This window comes from Urocitellus parryii, chromosome 3, assembly GCF_045843805.1.
Source record: "Urocitellus parryii isolate mUroPar1 chromosome 3, mUroPar1.hap1, whole genome shotgun sequence".
NCBI lineage: Eukaryota > Metazoa > Chordata > Mammalia > Rodentia > Sciuridae > Urocitellus > Urocitellus parryii.
Window position 1 is genome coordinate 56,632,187 of NC_135533.1, and position 17,695 is coordinate 56,649,881.

General features: G+C 40.8%; 1 protein-coding gene across 6 annotated transcripts in view; it reads left to right on the plus strand.

Moving 5' to 3' along the window:
* Srpk2 (SRSF protein kinase 2) overlaps positions 1–17,695 on the plus strand; it is a 239,399-nt gene that overhangs the window by 217,211 nt on the left and 4,493 nt on the right. For 3 of the 6 annotated variants that reach the window (XM_026395740.2, XM_026395741.2, XM_026395742.2), the window contains 5 exons: positions 966–1,066; positions 1,177–1,284; positions 5,856–5,925; positions 6,568–6,660; positions 7,050–7,142. In XM_026395740.2, the coding sequence (XP_026251525.2) occupies positions 966–1,066; positions 1,177–1,284; positions 5,856–5,925; positions 6,568–6,660; positions 7,050–7,142 (465 nt within the window). The remainder of the gene's footprint in view (positions 1–965; positions 1,067–1,176; positions 1,285–5,855; positions 5,926–6,567; positions 6,661–7,049; positions 7,143–17,695) is intronic. The other 3 variants (XM_026395749.2, XM_026395743.2, XM_026395744.2) reach the window with 2 other exon arrangements.

A 17,695-nucleotide genomic window follows, 5' to 3' on the forward strand; every position in this document is an offset into this window, starting at 1 on the left:
AGATACTATTTCAAAATTATTTTATAATAAGTGAAAGCCCCAGTTACATTTTATTCTTAACAGAAATCTGAGCTTATAGGGCAGTTTGAGATTTGATGATGAAGATGCTGACTCACTTCAAGGTTTTCTCTCTGGGCCTCACCAAGTTCTTTTTCTATGTCACCTGCCCCTTGGTTAATGGTGCTTGACATATAGGCATGGTTTGGAATGATCTGAGAAACTATTTTGGCCCCAGAACCACTGGCCTTGTGCCTGATGTGAAGAAAACCTTAGCATCACCCTGGAGTTGAGAGTGACCTAAGTGTGTGACAGGTTCATGTGTTGCCTTTATGGCCCAGGCCATATCAGGAGATGTCTGTTCTGGAGTCTTCCTTGTCCATAATTAAACCAGAATAAAGTAGTTCCTCCTTTTAATCTATATTGTTAATTAACTACCAATCTAGTCCTATGTGTGTTCAGCCCAGGCAGCAGGAACTGTAGGAGACGCTGTGAGTGTTAAGGTAGAGGTACCAGGGGCCTGGTAGTCATTCCATGTCTGATGAACAGTGTGTCAGTAGGAAGTGACTGGCTGCCATGGCAATATTCTGTTTACCTTTATGTTCCTTGTGATAATGTACCAATGAGTTAGATATGACCCATGAGGCAATAGCCTCTGATCAGATGAGAAGCAGCCACAGAAAAACAGGCAGGGAATGGAGCAAGGCCAGCATGTTCTAGGGCTGAGACAAAGGAATTAGGGATAAAGAGGTATCCTTGGGGGTCCTCTGTGTAGCTAAGTTTAATCGCCTTTGTGTAATATTTTCCAGAGATGGAAACAAAAACTTTTAATTCTCTTTAGTCCACCTAAATGATCACCATCTCCTTGTCCTTCTAAAACAGGAGGTGGTCTGTCTGGCTAACACTGTGTTCACACATGCAAACCCCTTGTCCCAGTCACTAACCTTGCTACTGTTTGCCCATGCCAGCAAAAACTCGGGCGGCTGACTTGTTGGTGAACCCCCTGGATCCACGGAATGCAGATAAAATTAGAGTAAAAATTGCTGACCTGGGAAATGCTTGTTGGGTGGTAAGTAGTTTTCTTTCTAAAATATTTTGGTCATGATTCTGAGAAGACACTTTTTATTTTTCTTTTTTATGTCACTGTTCCTCTGTGGTAATGCATCTGTTCCTTTCCAGCATAAACACTTCACAGAGGACATCCAAACACGTCAGTATAGATCCATAGAGGTTTTAATAGGAGCTGGCTACAGTACACCTGCAGACATTTGGAGTACAGCATGCATGGTAAGGATAGCCTTTGCCATTTTCTTCTTGTAAATTAATTTTTCCCTTTACTGCTTTTGATGGGGCACAGATCTCAGTTTTTCTAAAAGTGAAAATTGTCAACCATGGGATGGATGAGAGCTAGGAGATTGCTGCCTTGGGTGTCTTAAGAATTGGAAGACGTTTACCTGGATGTGGTAGCACACACTGTAATCCGAGTAACTCAGGAGCCTGGGGCAGGACGATTGCAAGTTTAAGGCCAGCTTCCCCAGTTTAGCAAGGTCCTAAACAACTTAGTGAACCCTATCTCAAAATAAAAAGGACTAGGGAATGTCGCTTAGTACTGAAGCACCTGAGTTTAATCCCCTAGTTACTACTCTGCCTCCCCCAAATCTCCTCAGATCCTCAGATGTGTCTAGGATTTTTGTTCTGTTCTATAAGAGATGGTCTCTTCTTCAGGTCCTGTGCAGTCCATCGCCCCAAATATCATACTCATTTGGGGTGACATGGGGCTTTCAGTGTTGTGCAGAGCTCCCCCTTTGCTCATGATTGATGGGGAGGTGGTGAGAATAGGCATCCCTCAGGGTAGGGGTGCTTGGGGCTGGAAGGTTGGAGCCCTGCCAGGTGCAGGGATGGAATATGTCAGCAGCTGCTTTTATGCCCCTGCTGGCAAGGGAAGGGATCTCTTCATATACTAGTGCATAATGTCTTTCTTCATAGAGCAAAGTCTAGAGACTGTTCTGACTTTTCTGGCTTATTGCTCTGGGGAGTACAGTCACTTCTGAGACAGCAGTAGTGGCATATACGCCCTTGGTCCAGGTCTTTTGCCTTGGAGAATATGGTGATGCTTTCCTGGGGCACTGGAGGTCATTCTTTTCACTTAGTGTCATGACATTTGTTGGGTCTAAACTCTTCAAGCTCCACCAGTGTATTTGTTTTTTTTTTTTTTTGGGGGGGTGGTCATTTATACCAATGACCTTCATCCATGAGCCACTTTTAGTTCAGCATCTTCCAGTGGGTTTTACTTTGTCTTTCCTCTGCTGAAAAGGTGGGATGTATGGAATGTCATGCTTGTCTTGTCTCATTATTTTTTATCCAAATTCTTCTCTGATTTAATTTTCAGTTATTTGAGGTTAATTTAATAATTCTTTTGTGTTTACTATATTTTATGCCCACTAATGCCAAGTAAAAGCAGTGTGTTAAGCAGATAGGACCAGAGAATGAGAAAAAGTACATACTTTGTGTCTTTCAAGTTGGGATCATCTGAGGCCACATATATGGCAAGATACCTCTAAAACACCATGCATTTCTATTTCCTTGTTGCTCTGGTAGATAATACCAAATAATAATTTTAATGTAACTAAAATTTTTAGTTTTTAGTGAGTTTCAAAAACCCAAGTCCTGTCTTAGTAAATTTTGGACCAGAATGGTTGAAAGAACTGGCAGTCATGTGGTGGTTGCTTTTAATTTAGAGCCTGCTGTGTGGAGAGGCCTTTGCGTGCTCTGTGTGACTGGAAGGCAGAACAAGGTGGAGGCTAGAAGCTGCAGGAGGCAGTCCAGGTCAGCGGGAAGGGAGTGCTTGGAACAGTTGGGCTGCAGGGAAGCAATGACCCATTTCAGAAGGTGGCGAACCAAGCTGCACTTGTCCCTAGCAACAGAAGGCCATGTATCAAGGCTGCCCTGAATTAGGCTCTGAGAACACTTTCAACTCTGAAGTCCTATGCTTCTAATTTGGGATATTAAAGTTTTGTGATATAACCAGAAAAATAGGACAAAAATCCCAGATACAGGGATAATGGTGGGCAATCTTATGCCAGTTTGTTTGACTTGCATCCTGTTCAAATTTGTCTCTGCACACCATACCCCTGTCCACTGTGTGAACTGTGTTCACATGTAGTAAACAAATCACAGGATCCTAACCCCAAACACGCTGTGTCTCCTCTCACCTGCCTCCTTCCCAGGGACTGCATGTGGCTCCCACAGTGCTGCTAGGGCTGCTTCCAGGAGTTCTTTCGCACCAGGTGGTTGTCAGAGGATAGTTTTTCTGGGGCCAAGCCTTCATTCACTGCCTGAGGGATGCAGCTGAGAGATCCTTTTGTTTTTCCTAGAGAATGTGACCTGACAGAGGAGGCAGTGTTTCCTCACCTCTACACTTTCTCTGAAGCTTAGAAATACTGCTGCAGCATATGAAATTTGACCTCATAATACTAAGCATTACCACAGTTTATTCTTGGTGGTAAAGCCTTTAGTCCTTCCAGTTTTATAAATAGTATCAACTATGGCAGAAGCTCCATCAGAACTAAGAGCTGGCAGATAGTGGCTGGTGCCCATGCTGTTGTCAGGGAAGAGAGTTTTGGGCTCGAAACTGGAGAAGCATAATCAAATGAGGCAGACTAGCTGGAATGTCAGTTGCTGGATTTATTTTCCTTTCCTTGAACTTCAGGGCCCTTCCAGATTTAATTGTGTAGTGTATGACCTAAAAATTTGGTTTGGGCAGAGGTGCTGTTTTCTGCACTTGTGGGTCATAGTCCTGAGTAGGTAACTTTTGTGGGCTCTATGGTGAGTCTTGGTCAATGCCATGTAATAAAGGCGACTCTGAAAACCTCAAGTTTCCTCAGCACCGGGCACATCATGGAGCAAAGAGGTGAGCTTCTTATTCAGAACTGGCACTTTGACACAGGAAGTAATGAGATGAGAGGCTGTTCTGAAGAAAGCCATCTGAGAAGACGAGGCCAAGACAGAAGGAAGAATCCAAAGTTCCCAAGTGTTAAGAAGTAAAAATGATAATAATATGGTTTATATTGGGAGTAGCTTAGTGAGTTGGAAGTAGTACTGTTTCATATTTTCATAGTTGCCAACATGAAAGGTTTTTGTGAATCACAAAGGCTGATGTTTTATTGTATTGTATGTTTATCCTGTTGTGCTTATTGAATTTGTTTCAAAAATATAGTCAACGTCCAGAGAATCAGAACCAGACATCATTATTGGAGCACTGTCATCTTAAAGCAAGAGTGAACCCAGGATTATGGAGGGGTAAAAGCAGAGCCAGAGTTCTGCTGGAGCTGCCATCCAGGCAGCTTCTCAGGCCCTCCTCCAATTAGGGAGTTCCCGTTTTCCTCCTGGCTTATAAAGTATTGAATTAATTGTTTGGCAACTACAGAGACTCTTTGGGCCTTATGTAATCTATATGTTCCACTCGAAATTGGAGACAAAAGGGAGGTGTTTTTTTCCTGATTGGGGATTGGCCCTGCTGTTATTCTTATTAGTGGAGAAGAGAGGCCCTGGGTGGGGACCTCCATGGACCCTTTCATACCTTAGTCCATCTGCAACTACTGAGATGGTTGGCTCTCCCTTTCCTGAGACTGACATGACTGTGTGCTGCTCAGACCCAGATCTCGTTGAAGGCAGGGATCCTGAGTTATGAACTGGTGCTCATCACAGGGTAAATGGCAACAGTCTTTTCAACCCTGTTTCTCTCCTGCAACTGATGCATAGGTCTTTTATTCTTTTAATAATTAAAAAATAAGAGGTGTGTGTAGGGAGGGTGGGATATAGTCCCATGCTTATTTTGCCCACTCTTAAGGACAGAGCTGTTATGATGGACCCTTACCCAGGTAGATGAGCCCTCCTTTGAGGGGCCGTCTACTCTGGTCATTGGTTGGCTAATGTCCTGCACACCTGGCTATGTTGGGGTCTCAGCAGGAGACTGGAGGGCCTCCTTGGGGAGGGCATGGCCATTGATCCCCAGGCACCAGTGAAGAGGGGAGCTCTTTTAGAGTGGCAATAAGTATGGGAGATATTTGAAAGGGGATTTAATGTATTCTTGAATTTAAAAACATGGTATTTGGTCAGCAGAGTAATAGCAGTTGCTGTCTTTGTATATTGTTACCAGATTAAACCCATGATCCTGAGTTTTTTCTTTGATCAAGGAAAATGGAAACAAATGACCTGCTCCACACACTGGCATGCTGAGGGGTAGCAGGTGGCAACCTGGGGAGCAGCTCTCCTGCATAACCTCAGCAGGGCTTGTAAGGTGATATGCTTCATTTGGTTCCAGGAACAGAGGAAGGTTTTTCTTGGTTCTAGGTTTTCTTTACCTTGAATCAGAGATGAAGGAAATGATGACAAGATGCTGGCAGATAATCATTAATTACTCATGTGTGAAGGTCTTTGCCTAATGAAAGCAGCAACATCTGCTGTATAGGGACCACAGGTTAGCCTGATGGTGAGGAAAGGCCTTGGACTGGCCTGATTGAATCCTGGGTTGAGCCCTCTTTCTGCCATTTACAGAATTTGTGGCATGCTGCCACTGGGCCTGCACACAGGTGCTGCTGACTCATAAGTTTGTTTCTGCTTCCTACAACGAAGAGAATTCATGGCCTTTAAATCTTCCATTGGAAGAGCTGTAAAAATGTTCCTGAAGTTTCTTTGAACTTTTTGGAAGAAAGAAAGATTTGAATAGTTTTAGGAGGTTCTTTTGTTTGATCGAGATCCTAATAAAATGTAGGTCTCTTCTGTAAGGAGAGAACTTAGAGCTGCTGGTGTGGGGGCCAGTCTCTGAAATGCTCAGCATGTCGTCTGTTGTGTCCTAGGCATTTGAGCTGGCAACAGGAGATTATTTGTTCGAACCACATTCTGGGGAAGACTATTCCAGAGATGAAGGTGAGTGTTGCCTTCTGAAGACCTCAGTCTGGGTCTACTTCTTGTCCTGAACTTCTAGAGAGTATTGTGTTTTTACTAAAATAGAGCCATGTTTTGGTTTTCAAACACCAAATTCAGATGCTTTTCTTTGGGTTTACAGTCCCTCAGTTTCAGTGAATGGGCAGTGCCTGCCTGGCACAGGCAGCACTCTGCAGAGCCCTCGGGCCTCAGGCTGCTCTGCTCCTGGCCTTCCTCAGTGCAGGCACCTTGTTGGTGGGAGAGGGCAGACTGAACAATTGCAGAGCCTCTCCGGAGTCCTTTTGTCCACTGATCTGCTGCCCATTTTACTGTCCTGTTTGAGCGCTTGAGTTGAAAACCAGGGAATTCTGGCTTGAATTCCATCTGTAAGCCTGACCATCTCCATGCTTACTTGCTTGCAGTGCTGGGGTGGCCTGGGGTGAGCTGGCATCAGTCACTATGGACACTCCGGAGGGTGCCTGAGGCCTGCTAGTCCCACGAGCCTCTGCATGGATGTGCTGCAGACATTGTTGATTTGAGTCTATTTCTGATTTTTTACTAATTTTCGCTTTTTTCCCTCTTCTTTTATCCCATCCTTCCCCTTGCCCCTCCCATTCCCATATCCTTTTTTTCTCTCCTCCATAGACCACATAGCCCACATCATAGAGCTGCTAGGCAGTATCCCAAGGCACTTTGCTCTATCTGGAAAATATTCTCGGGAATTCTTCAATCGCAGAGGTAGTACCTCTTCTTTTTGAAAAGCGCCACGATGCAGACAGAAACGGAATAGCAGCTGCTGATTGCAGTGTTATGGTGACAAAGGCATTTCTTCTAAATTCCAAATGCAACCCAACAGAATTCCTGTGCTGATTTAAAAAAGTCAATGGGAAGACCCTGTTTGGCCTGTGCTGCGGTCGCCCTGTGTACTGGCCCCTCCCTGGGGCCCGGGACAGTTGGGTGCCCTCCAGCTCTGGGTCCTGAATCCAGCTGCATGGGGAAAGCCTATGCTTTTGATCATTCAGGTCGCGCTCTGTTTCTGTCTGCGCGGGCGATGGTAGTGTCTGCATGCAGTGTACTGATTAAACTGTCGTGTGTTTCTGTTTTGCTGGCAATGTTTCCCAATGCAGATCACATAGCATTGATCATTGAACTGCTGGGGAAAGTCCCTCGAAAATACGCTATGTTGGGGAAATATTCCAAGGAGTTTTTCACCAGAAAAGGTAACGGTATTTATGCAACACTAATTTCCAGCATAATCTTCTCCCAAGAGGAGAAATTGTGCGTTCATGTTTGGGCAATGGAGAAAGACCTGGACTTTTACAGCTGGGGAATTCTGCTGAAGAAAGTTCTCAAGAAATAATCCTGAACCATCTGATTCTGTGGAATAAGGATTTTGTAAGAAAACAACCTTCCTAAAATCCTTTCTCTCCTCCACTTCTTACCTCTCCTACCACAGGCACCAAAACTGTGTATTCAGATATTTGTAAAAAGGATTTTAATGATTTTTTAGGAAACAACCAGACTTATCTTTCCATTTTCTTTTTTCATGGACACTCTTTACTGCAACAGAGGCAGCCTAGAGTCTGGACTCAGTGAATGTTTATGTGTGCTTTGTTGATCTGAGTTGTTTACAGAGGGGTCCAGAAATCCCATGTATATAAAATCTCATTTTCCTCAAGTGTTATGGCATGCTACATTATTGATGATTTGTTTTAATGTTATAGTTCTTGCTGACCTTCCCTTGGTGTGACTCTGAAACAGTTCTTTTTTGCCCTTTGTAGTCTGCAGTTAGTGATCAGTTTTTTAAAATACTATAAACCCCCTCTGCCCTGGGAATTTTGTTTCATTTTGGTATTGGGGATTGAACTCAGGGCTTGATGCATTCCAGACAAGCCTCTGCTATTGAGCTAGAACCCCAGCCCGGGAATTTTTTTTTTAAACCCCTCCCAAGTGCTATATCATTTTGTGATGGACATAATCAGTGCTCTTATGTCTTTTTTTGTGTGTCTTCAATTTGTTTTTGGTTGTAATATTCTTTAATAAAGATTTTTTGGAGGAGGGGGGTTGAGAGTAATGGGAATTGAACCCAGGGGCACTTAACCCCTAAGCCATATCCTGAGCCCTATTTTATATTTTATTTAGAGATAGGGTCTCATTGAGGTTTTGAACTCGTGATCCTCCTGCCTGAGCCCTCTGAGCCACTGGGATTACAGGTTTGCACCACCATGCCTGGCTTCTAGCCCTTTTTATATTTTATTTAGAGGCAGGGTCTCACTGAGTTGCTTAGGGCCTCACTGAATTACTGAGACTGTCTTTGAAGCTTTAAACTCACAATTCTCTTGCCTAAGCCTTTCAAGCCACTGGGATATCAGGCGTATGCCACCTTGCTCGGCTTAATAAAAGAACTTTTAAAGTTGATTGAGTAGAACGTGGAGGTTCTAGAAATTTCTGAAATTCTCAGATACTTACCTTTTTAGCCAAATTTGAAGAACCAGCTTGACTTTTTATTTTTTCTATGAAGAAAATTCTTACTGAGTAAAAAGTTCCCCTCCCCGATTCAGATAAAGTAGCTTTGCTATTAAACTGTTCAGTGACAGATTGTGAGACTGGGGCATGTCATGGACTCTTTTGATCTTAGGTTTCCTCATCTTTCAATGGTGGATTGTTTCATGTTACAGTGTTGTTGCAAGAAGGTGTAAAAGGATGCCTGTGTGACACATGGCACAGCCAGTAGCTGTTATTGATTAGCAGTAGTACTTAGAAAGTGAATGCAATTTTCCTAGGAAATCTTTCTGAAAATATTTCAAAATGATTGAACCTAGGAAAAGCTCTGGGTTACTGTGGCCTGGGATTCAGTGTGACTTGGGGAATTGTGTTTATTTTAATGAAAGCAGACTCCTCCTTCCACAATTCAGAATGTTTCCAATTCTGGTGGGATTTGGCCTGCCCCCAGATAGTGTGGCTGACTAGATTTCTCAATGGTCTCTCTCTCTGGTCACATGGGAGCTGCATGAGAGAGTGGCTTACAACACATCATCCTGGTCTGCTGCAGTATTAGAGAGTGTTACACCCCTGATGAGTCTCCAGAGAAGAAGGAGGAGACATGAGAGGCAGTAGACAGAGCACCTGTTCGTCCCAACAGGCGGATGCGTGGGTTTTAGCACCAGGTCTTAGAAGCCACCTTGACCACCACAGGCATCTGGCACTGGTGTGGATTGATAGTGAAGGCATGCAGGGATCATTCTTTTGTAAGCAACAGGGATGGACTTGTTTGTTGTCAGGGGACAGTGTAGGAACCACATACTGTTTATAGGAGGGAAAGAGGGACAATAGAAAGGGACTTGAATGATGAGAGAATGAAGTCTCATGAATTAAAGGGTCTCTCCTTGCAGCTGATGATCATGGACCTGCTCATCAGGTGGCTGCTCTTAGGCTTTCATACTGTTAAATTCTGCCCTGGCCTGGAGCTATGAGTTCCAAGGGTCAGACCTGCTGAATGCCAGCACGGAACCAGCAGCAACAATCACACCATTTGGCAGGAGCCCTCTTCAGAGTGATACCTGGTAAATGGAGATCTGGTGGGTTGTAGGTTTCAAAGAGATCTGCCTGTCTGTGGCCCTTCATGTATGGAAGGCAGCTTTCACATTGGACTTTCCATTAGCACCCTTGTTCCTGTGCCTCCTTGTGAATGTGTAGTTATAGGTTACCATCATTGTCACGTGTGCTTTTGGGCTTGTATGCTTTGGTTCTTTTTGAGCAGTTTGTTTCAAGGTTACCTGCAGAGTTAAAATGGATTTGTCATCCTTTGATGACAGACCAAAAACATTTGGACTTGCTGTTGACTGGTAACCAGAGTGAGTTTTCCTACCTTTGGATGTAAGGGAGAACTTCTCTGTAGGCCAGAAATCCCTAAAATGACTGGATTTGGGGCTTATGTTCTTTCCTGATAATTGTTTGTTTATAATGGCTGTGTAATGAGAAGGAATTTAGATTTTTGAAGTCACAGGAATAATATTATGATAAATGAGGAGTTATCAGGGAAATAGATTTCACCACATCCCTAAGGATTAAGGAAATGGTTTATTGAAAGACATGTTTTGGCAAGTAGTGTGTGAATATATATTTTGGAAATCATGAGACCTGAATATATATCCATTTAAAATGTTTTCTAAAAAATACTATTGTGTTAGAACTGATAAAAGACAAAAGCAAAATTTAAAGACTTCAAAGAAGTAATAGTACTCTTCCTTAGCCAGGAAATTAAAAATTGAACTGGATTTTTTAACAGGAAACATAATTAATGCTATCTTCCTATTATGGTACTGCTGATTCCTTTAGGTGTAAACATTGGTCACAAAGATGGTTAAGAAATGAGGGTGTTGAGGTGTGGCCCATTAGAAATCAGCAGCTCTGTAGATTTTGTTCCTGTTCTGTCCCCAAGAAGTAGGTGGTCCCTAGAAGTTTCTCAGCCCCTAAGTGACAGTTTTGGAAAGTCAGTGCAGGTAAGTGCAGCCCGAGGGCAATATTCTTCTGACCCATTAATAGATACTATTTTAGTAAACATTAGGGTGTTGAGAATGGAACAGTTTACTTTAAAAAACAACTGGTCAGGCATGGTGGTATAATCTCAGCAATTTAGGAGGCCGAGGCAGGAGGATTACAAGTTTTAGACAAGCCTCAGCAACTTATCGAGGCCCTAAGCAACTTAGATCCTGTCTCAAAATAAAAAACAAAAAGGTACAGGGATGTGGCTTCGTGGTTAAGCATCCCTAGGTTCAATCCCTGGTACCCTTCCCTCCAAAAAAATTTTTTAAAAAAAGAGAAGTGCAGAGTGGGAAGAAAGTATGTTCTATTTAATATTTGAGCTAAAACTTGTTTGGAATGTTTTCCTTTTATTTGTTTAATTTATTTTGGTTCTGGAAATTGAAACCCTGGCCCTTGGGCATGCTAGGCCAATGCCACTGAGCTATATCCCCAGCACCAGTTTTAGTTTATTTCCAGAATTACCTAAAAAGTAACAGATTCTCTTATTATTAGCTGTGAGGATCAGAGCTCCGTATGGGTGTTACCCACACAGGCTAGACAGACATTGTCAATTGCTCTAAAAGATTTTCACATCATCTCACTTTTATAGCTTCCATAGGTAGATGCCAAGGGTGTGCATTAGAGCAATTCATGATCGTGTGGATATCCTGTGAGGACTTTGTTGCCTTTGGAAACCCTGCAAAAGACAGACATGACCTCTCTTGAGGCCTTTTGGGCTCTATAAGGCTCATTTTAGGATTCTTTGTTTTCAGTGTGAGCTTGACTATAGAAATAGCTAAGAAAAAAGTTTCCTTACACTAGTTATTGTCTTAAAGTTTTCATTTCATGTACAAACTCCTTTTCACTACAATTTCATCTTAAAAACATTATTCTAAGTTTAGAAAAGCATTTTTTCCTTGGCTGTAAAAAGGCCTTAGCAAAAAATTAAAAAGAAGAAAAAGAATGCCGGGGGCGATGGCGCACGCCTGCAATCCCAGCGGCTCGTGAGGCTTAGACAGGAGGATCGCAAGTTCAAAGCCAACCTCAGCAACTGCAAGGCACTAAGCAACTCAGTGAGACCCTGTCTCTAAATAAAATACAAAACAGGGCTAGGGATGTGGCTCAGTGGTTGAGTGCCCCTGAGTTCAATCCCTGGTACCAAAAAAAAAAAAAAAAAAAAAAAAAAAAAAAAAAAAAAAAAAAAAAAAAAAAAAAAAAAGAAAGAAAAGAAAAGAAAGAAAGAGAAAAGAAAAGACATTAGAAGATAAACTCTCTGAGAACTAAGATGCAGGAGCTTGCTCTGGTGTACAGCTGGATCTCTAGCCAAATTTAATGCCTGCAACAGAGTAGATTCAGTAAATATTTGTTGATTAAATGTAAGCATCTTAACCTGTATGCATTCTTTGTTTTGGATAGAAACCTGTGTGAGCTAGAAACAGAGTGAGCATATGTTCCACTTTGCCTGGGCTAGTGCTAGCATAAAGCCTGCTGTCCTGGCATAACTACTTACCCTTGCTCACACCAGGACCTGTGCAGAGAATGCATGATAAAGGCCCCCTTGACTGGAATTGTGATGAAAGACAGGGATGCCATGTCCACAATTCTGTGCCCTGGAGGCAGAATGCTGATAGAGAACATATAGCAAAGACGTTTTATGAAATAATAAACCATAGTCTATACCACTGCTCAGTTTTTAAATTAATACTAAAAACATTTCAAAAATTTTAGCATTGATGTTGTAAAAAGCAGTGAAATTGTTCAAATAATGATGAGTATCTTTTATCCAAAATGCTTGAAACCAAAAGTGCTTCAGATTTGGATTTTTCTTAGATTTTGGAATATTTCTACAAATACTTGAAGAGATAGCTTGGGAATCAGATCCAGATGAACACAGGAAGTTCATTTGTTTCATATTATGTCTCAAACACATGACCTAAAGTTAGCTTTTTTTAAACCTTTTTTTTGGACCTTTATTTGTCTATCTATATGCGGTGCTGAGAATCAAACGCAGTGCCTCACACATGGTAGGCATGTGCTCTACTACTGAGCCACAACCCCAGCCCTTGAAGGTAGTTTTAATGCAGTAATTTTAGCATACACGTGTTTTGACCACAATTTATCATATGTGGGCAGGTGTAGAATTTTCCACTTATGGTAGAAAATAAGTTTCAGATTTTTGGATTAAGGATGCTCAACCTATAATTCATCCCATTTAGTCACTGTAGTCTCTCCACCCTCAGCCTTCAGATTTGCCTGCTCTGCATGTCATAGAATTAGAACCATATACTATATGGTCTTTTGTATCTTGCTTTTTTCACTTAGCATAATATCTTTGGAGGCTTAGCCATGTGGTAGCATGAACTCCATAGGGATGTAGCACCTTTTGTTTATCCACCCACCACTGGATAGACATTTGTTTTGTTTCTCCATTTTGGCTATTGTGAATAATGCTGATATTATTAATTTTCAAGTTTTTGTTTGGACATATGTTTTCATTTCCCTTGAATGCACATATGTAATGGTTGAAGTACAAAGGTTTTTTAAAATTTTTTTACTTGTTCTTTTTAGATATACATGACAGTAGAGTATATTTTGACATACATACATGGAGTATAACTTATTCTAATTAGGTTCCCATTGTTGTGGTTGAATATGATGTGTAGTTACACGGGTCGTGTGTTCATGTATGAACATAGTAAAGTTATGTCTGATTGATTCTACTGTCTTTCCTATCTCCCGTCCCTTCTCTTCATTCCCCTTTGTCTACTCCAGTGAATGAAGTACAGAGGTCTTCATTTTGATGATTAGTTTATATACTTTTGCTTTATCTTTTTACTTGTGCTGTAGATAGCTTACTTAAGAAATCATTACCTACTTGAAGGCCATGAAGATTTACTTTTCTTAGTTAGGTGTCTGATCCATTTTTAGTTAATTTTTTCTATGTGACATGAGGATTTTTTGAATTCAACTATTTGTGTTTTGTATACCTATGAAGGAATTTGTTCAGATTTCTTAAATTTTGTTTCTTGCTTCGTATCACTATATATTGGTAAATTTCCTTTCTATGTATAGAATACTGAAATTTAGCATAATCATTTTATAATTACCAGTATTCACTGAAATATAGTGTCATGGATTTTCCTTTTTACTGCTCCCATGTGGATGAAACTTCATGCATCTGTTTAATTTTGGAATATTATAATTTTATGGACAAAGTAACATTTTCCTTGATAGATCATTTAACATTCAAGAGAAATGTAAGTAATCTGGAACTGGCAAATACAGTTGCTGTCTCAAAGCCTCTACGTTAGAGAAGGAACTCTGCTACTTACTGTGGTTTTTTTTTTTTTTTTTTTTTTTTGGCTCTGTTAAGACATTTCTCAGCAAATTCAGAAGCCCCAGGGGCTCTAAATTATAGCACCTGATGGCAGTCGGTGCCACCTGGCTTATGGAGCTTTTATGTGCATGTGTGTATGGAAGAGTGGGTACTGAGCTGATAACTTACAGTCACAGGAAAGGTTATGATGCTGAGTATTATTTTCCAGCACTAGGGATTGAACCCCCAGGTATGTTTTACCACTGAGCAACATACCCCTGCCTTAAAAATTTTTTTGGTCCCAGGGATTGAACCCCAGGGTGCTTAATCACTGAGCCACATTCCAAGCCCTTTTTATTTTGAGACAGGTTCTTGCTAAGTTGCTGGGGCTGGCCTCAAACTTGTGATCCTTCTGCCTCAGCCTCCTGAATTTCTGGGATTACAGGTTTGTTCCTCTGTGCCCAGCTGATGCTCAGTATTTTAAGAAGCAAAGGCTGAGTGCATAACCTAGTGACAAAGTGCTTGCCTACCATACGTGTATTTAATCATAGGTGTACCTATATTTAATCCTTGGTACCACAAAAAAGGAGGAGGAAAAAAAAACTAGAAACTTGGATTTAAAAAGTAAAAGTCATCACAATTAAGCATCTAATTATCTCCAGATTTGTTTCAGTGACATCTTTGTATATATTCTTAAGAAAAAAATAAGGTAGAAGTTCTTTTTCTAAATTTTTATTATACTTTTACTAATTTACTTTTATGTGGTGCTGAGGATAGAATCCAGTGCTTCACATTTGGTAGGCAAGCGCTCCACCCCTGAGCAAAAACTCCAGCCCAAGGTAAAAATTCTTTAATTTGCTAGGGAGCTGATTGGACAGTGGGGAGAAAATAGGAACCTCATCCATGACTGATATGATAGCATTTCTTCATATTATATCAAACATAACGATTTGTACATATACTCATAAGGCATCTATATTATCCATGTTTTTTAATTTTAGAAACAGTCCTGTGTTCTCTTAGGTTAGTACTCCTGTATGTTCAGTGCTTGTAGGAGTTTAGGATTTTTTTTTTTTTGAGTATTGCATACTTTGCTGTTTTAAGTCATGTTTTTGTATACAGTTTATTATATGAAATTACCTAGCCAAAAGTATGTTAGCTATTTTAGATGCTCTTAGCATATTTATCTTTTTTTTGGGGGGGGCAGGAATTTGAAGCAAGGGGTAAAGCACCCCTGATCTACCTCTCCCACACTTTTGTTTTTTATTTTGAGAAAGCATCTCACTAAGTTGCTGAGACTGGCCTCAAACTTGTAATCCTTCTGCCTTAGCTACTCAAGTTGCTGGGATTACAGGTGTGCACCACCATGCTTAGCTGCTTTGAAAATATACATCAGTTTTTAGTGTGGCTAGTTATGTGATTAAATACTTTTTCATAGCCTGTGTTCCCAGCACTGATATTGTGTACTGTGCAGTTGTTAAGGAATCTGTAGAGATACAACTTATCTTTTCATGGAAGATTGTATAGTCGATCCTTTGTATCCATGGATTCCATCTCATATTTCAACCAACCACACTTCAGAAATATATTTTAGAATAGCTGTGTCTCTACTCAACACATGTAGACCTTTGTTCTTGTTATTATCCACTAAACAATACAACAACTGCAATAGAACATTTCACATTTACATTGTATTAGGTATATTTTAGAGATGATTTACAGTATACTGGAGAATGTGTAATATATATTGGTTAATGCAAATACTTTTTCTTCTCAGTGGTGTTTGTGTTGGGGAGGTGTTCTGCAACCAGTCCCTGTGGATACACAGAGATGATTATGCTTAGTTTGATATCCATTGAAGGATTTTAGTTTAGAAACTGGCACCCTCAAAAATAGGTTCTTTTCCTATTCTGAGCAGAATGTTTCTCAGCATTTGTATTCACCTACAAACTTGTGGAGTATGTGTTCTAAGACAGGATAACAATGTCAAGAAAGTTCTCCCCTTCCAGAGAACTTGTTTTTGCATATCATGTGTGAGCTGTCTTAGTTTTCTTTAGTATTTTCTGATGGGATCAATAGTCACTCTAAGGTAGTTACATTACTGAAAATAGGAAGATTCAGGGAAACAACCTGACAACTAAGAAAACTGACATTTTGGTGCATTTGCTTTCCATGTTCCTGGGTATTTAATAATCAGTCTTGTGATTATCTGCAGAACATAGTTTTGAGCATGTTCTGTTACTACCTACATTGTCCCATATGATTTCCCCCCGTGTTATTTTTCAAGTGGATGTACCTTGGTGTTTTTTAAACCACCATTCTCCCATTATTGAGCATTTATGACTTTACAATTTTGTGGAGCATATTTGGGGGCAAAAGGTATGCTAGGGTTTATCTCCTTAAGTTGGATTCCGAGAACTGGATTTTCTGGGTTAGAGGGATAAAAACCCTTTAGTGATTCCTCAGACTTTTTTCTTAGAGACTGTTTCCTTCACAAGCAACCCCTTCCACCACTGAAATTACAGGTCTTCCTCATTAAACATAGACCTGACCTCCAGTTTAGAAGCAATGCTTAACTCAATCCCAGGGCTCACGTTGGAACCAAAATATTATTTGGCACCTCACCCTCTTCAATAAGAAACCCTCTTGAAAGTTTCCTTATACCAAATTCTGTGTCTAACATGATCACAAATCAGTAGACAAACCGGTCCAAAAGAGAGTGCAGCCAAAAGGAAGAGCCACTGGGAGGTAGGATTTAGGTGATTTCTGCTTTTGTTTTTTGTAATGTTCTTTTATTTTTGTTACGCTTTTAAAGGGGGGAGGGTGTTTCTAAATTGAGTTGGATAAGTGGATAAAACAAAACAGCCCAGGCCTCCTGAGAAGAGTTTCATGAGCGTAGTAGTGACTCTCTGTGGATACATGAGAAGAATTTACCTTGTAGGTTAGATTACAGCAGGTGAAAGGAAAGAGAAGACTCAGCCCTTGCATGAGGTGCTGGGTGCTTGAATCCCTCTGTCTGCCCCCACTGAGACCTGGCTGTGTGGCTGCAGGCCCTGTGGCTGGCTCTGGGGCGTGGGCACGGCACGGTGTGGTACTTCCTCTGTCTGCAGGAGCTGCTCAGGGGCCCACACTCTGAGGGGCACCCAGGAGGCCTCTATATGGGCAGGGGTGGGGTGTCCTGTGAAATTTTTGAACAAAGAAAATGAGTTATTCATAATGCAATTTACCCTGACCTTTTGGCAGTTTGATTTAAAAATAACTTTTTTTTTATATTACAAAAAAGACCATTTACTAGCTTGTTAGTCATCTGTTAGATCAGTCAGAGTCATTTGCAACCCAGCTTTTTTGAATAGCACATTTTCTATTACTCCTAGTACATTTTGACAATTATAGGTTAAAGTTTATGAAGAGATATCCTTGGACTCAGATTTTATAACAAATGAACTGTTTGGTTTAGTCTCTAAAACTGTGTTGCCCATTCCAATAACCACTAGCTGTGTGTGGCTGGTCAAATTTAGACAAATTAAAATGTTATTTCTTCATTGCACTAGTCACATTTCATATGTTTATTAGCCACATGTGGCCAGAGGCTTTCAAATTGGATAGCACAGATAAAAAGTACATCTCTACCATCACAAAAAGTTCTCTTTGTGCTACTCTACAAGAAAAGACTCCTTTTTCTTTGCATGATAACATGAAGAGATAATTGTGCAAGGACTTCAAATGGTGTACATCTACAGCTTTTTCTAGGCAAGCTTGCAAATTACCAAAGATCCCAACTTGGAGGAAAGTGGCTTTGTCAGCTTTTGGAAATGAAAACATTCTGAGCATTATCAGTGTACCTATTTAACCTAGAACTGAGGTGAATGAACTATTAATTAATCCTTATTTACATCCACCAGACTTATTTGGTATATGACATGGTCACAATGA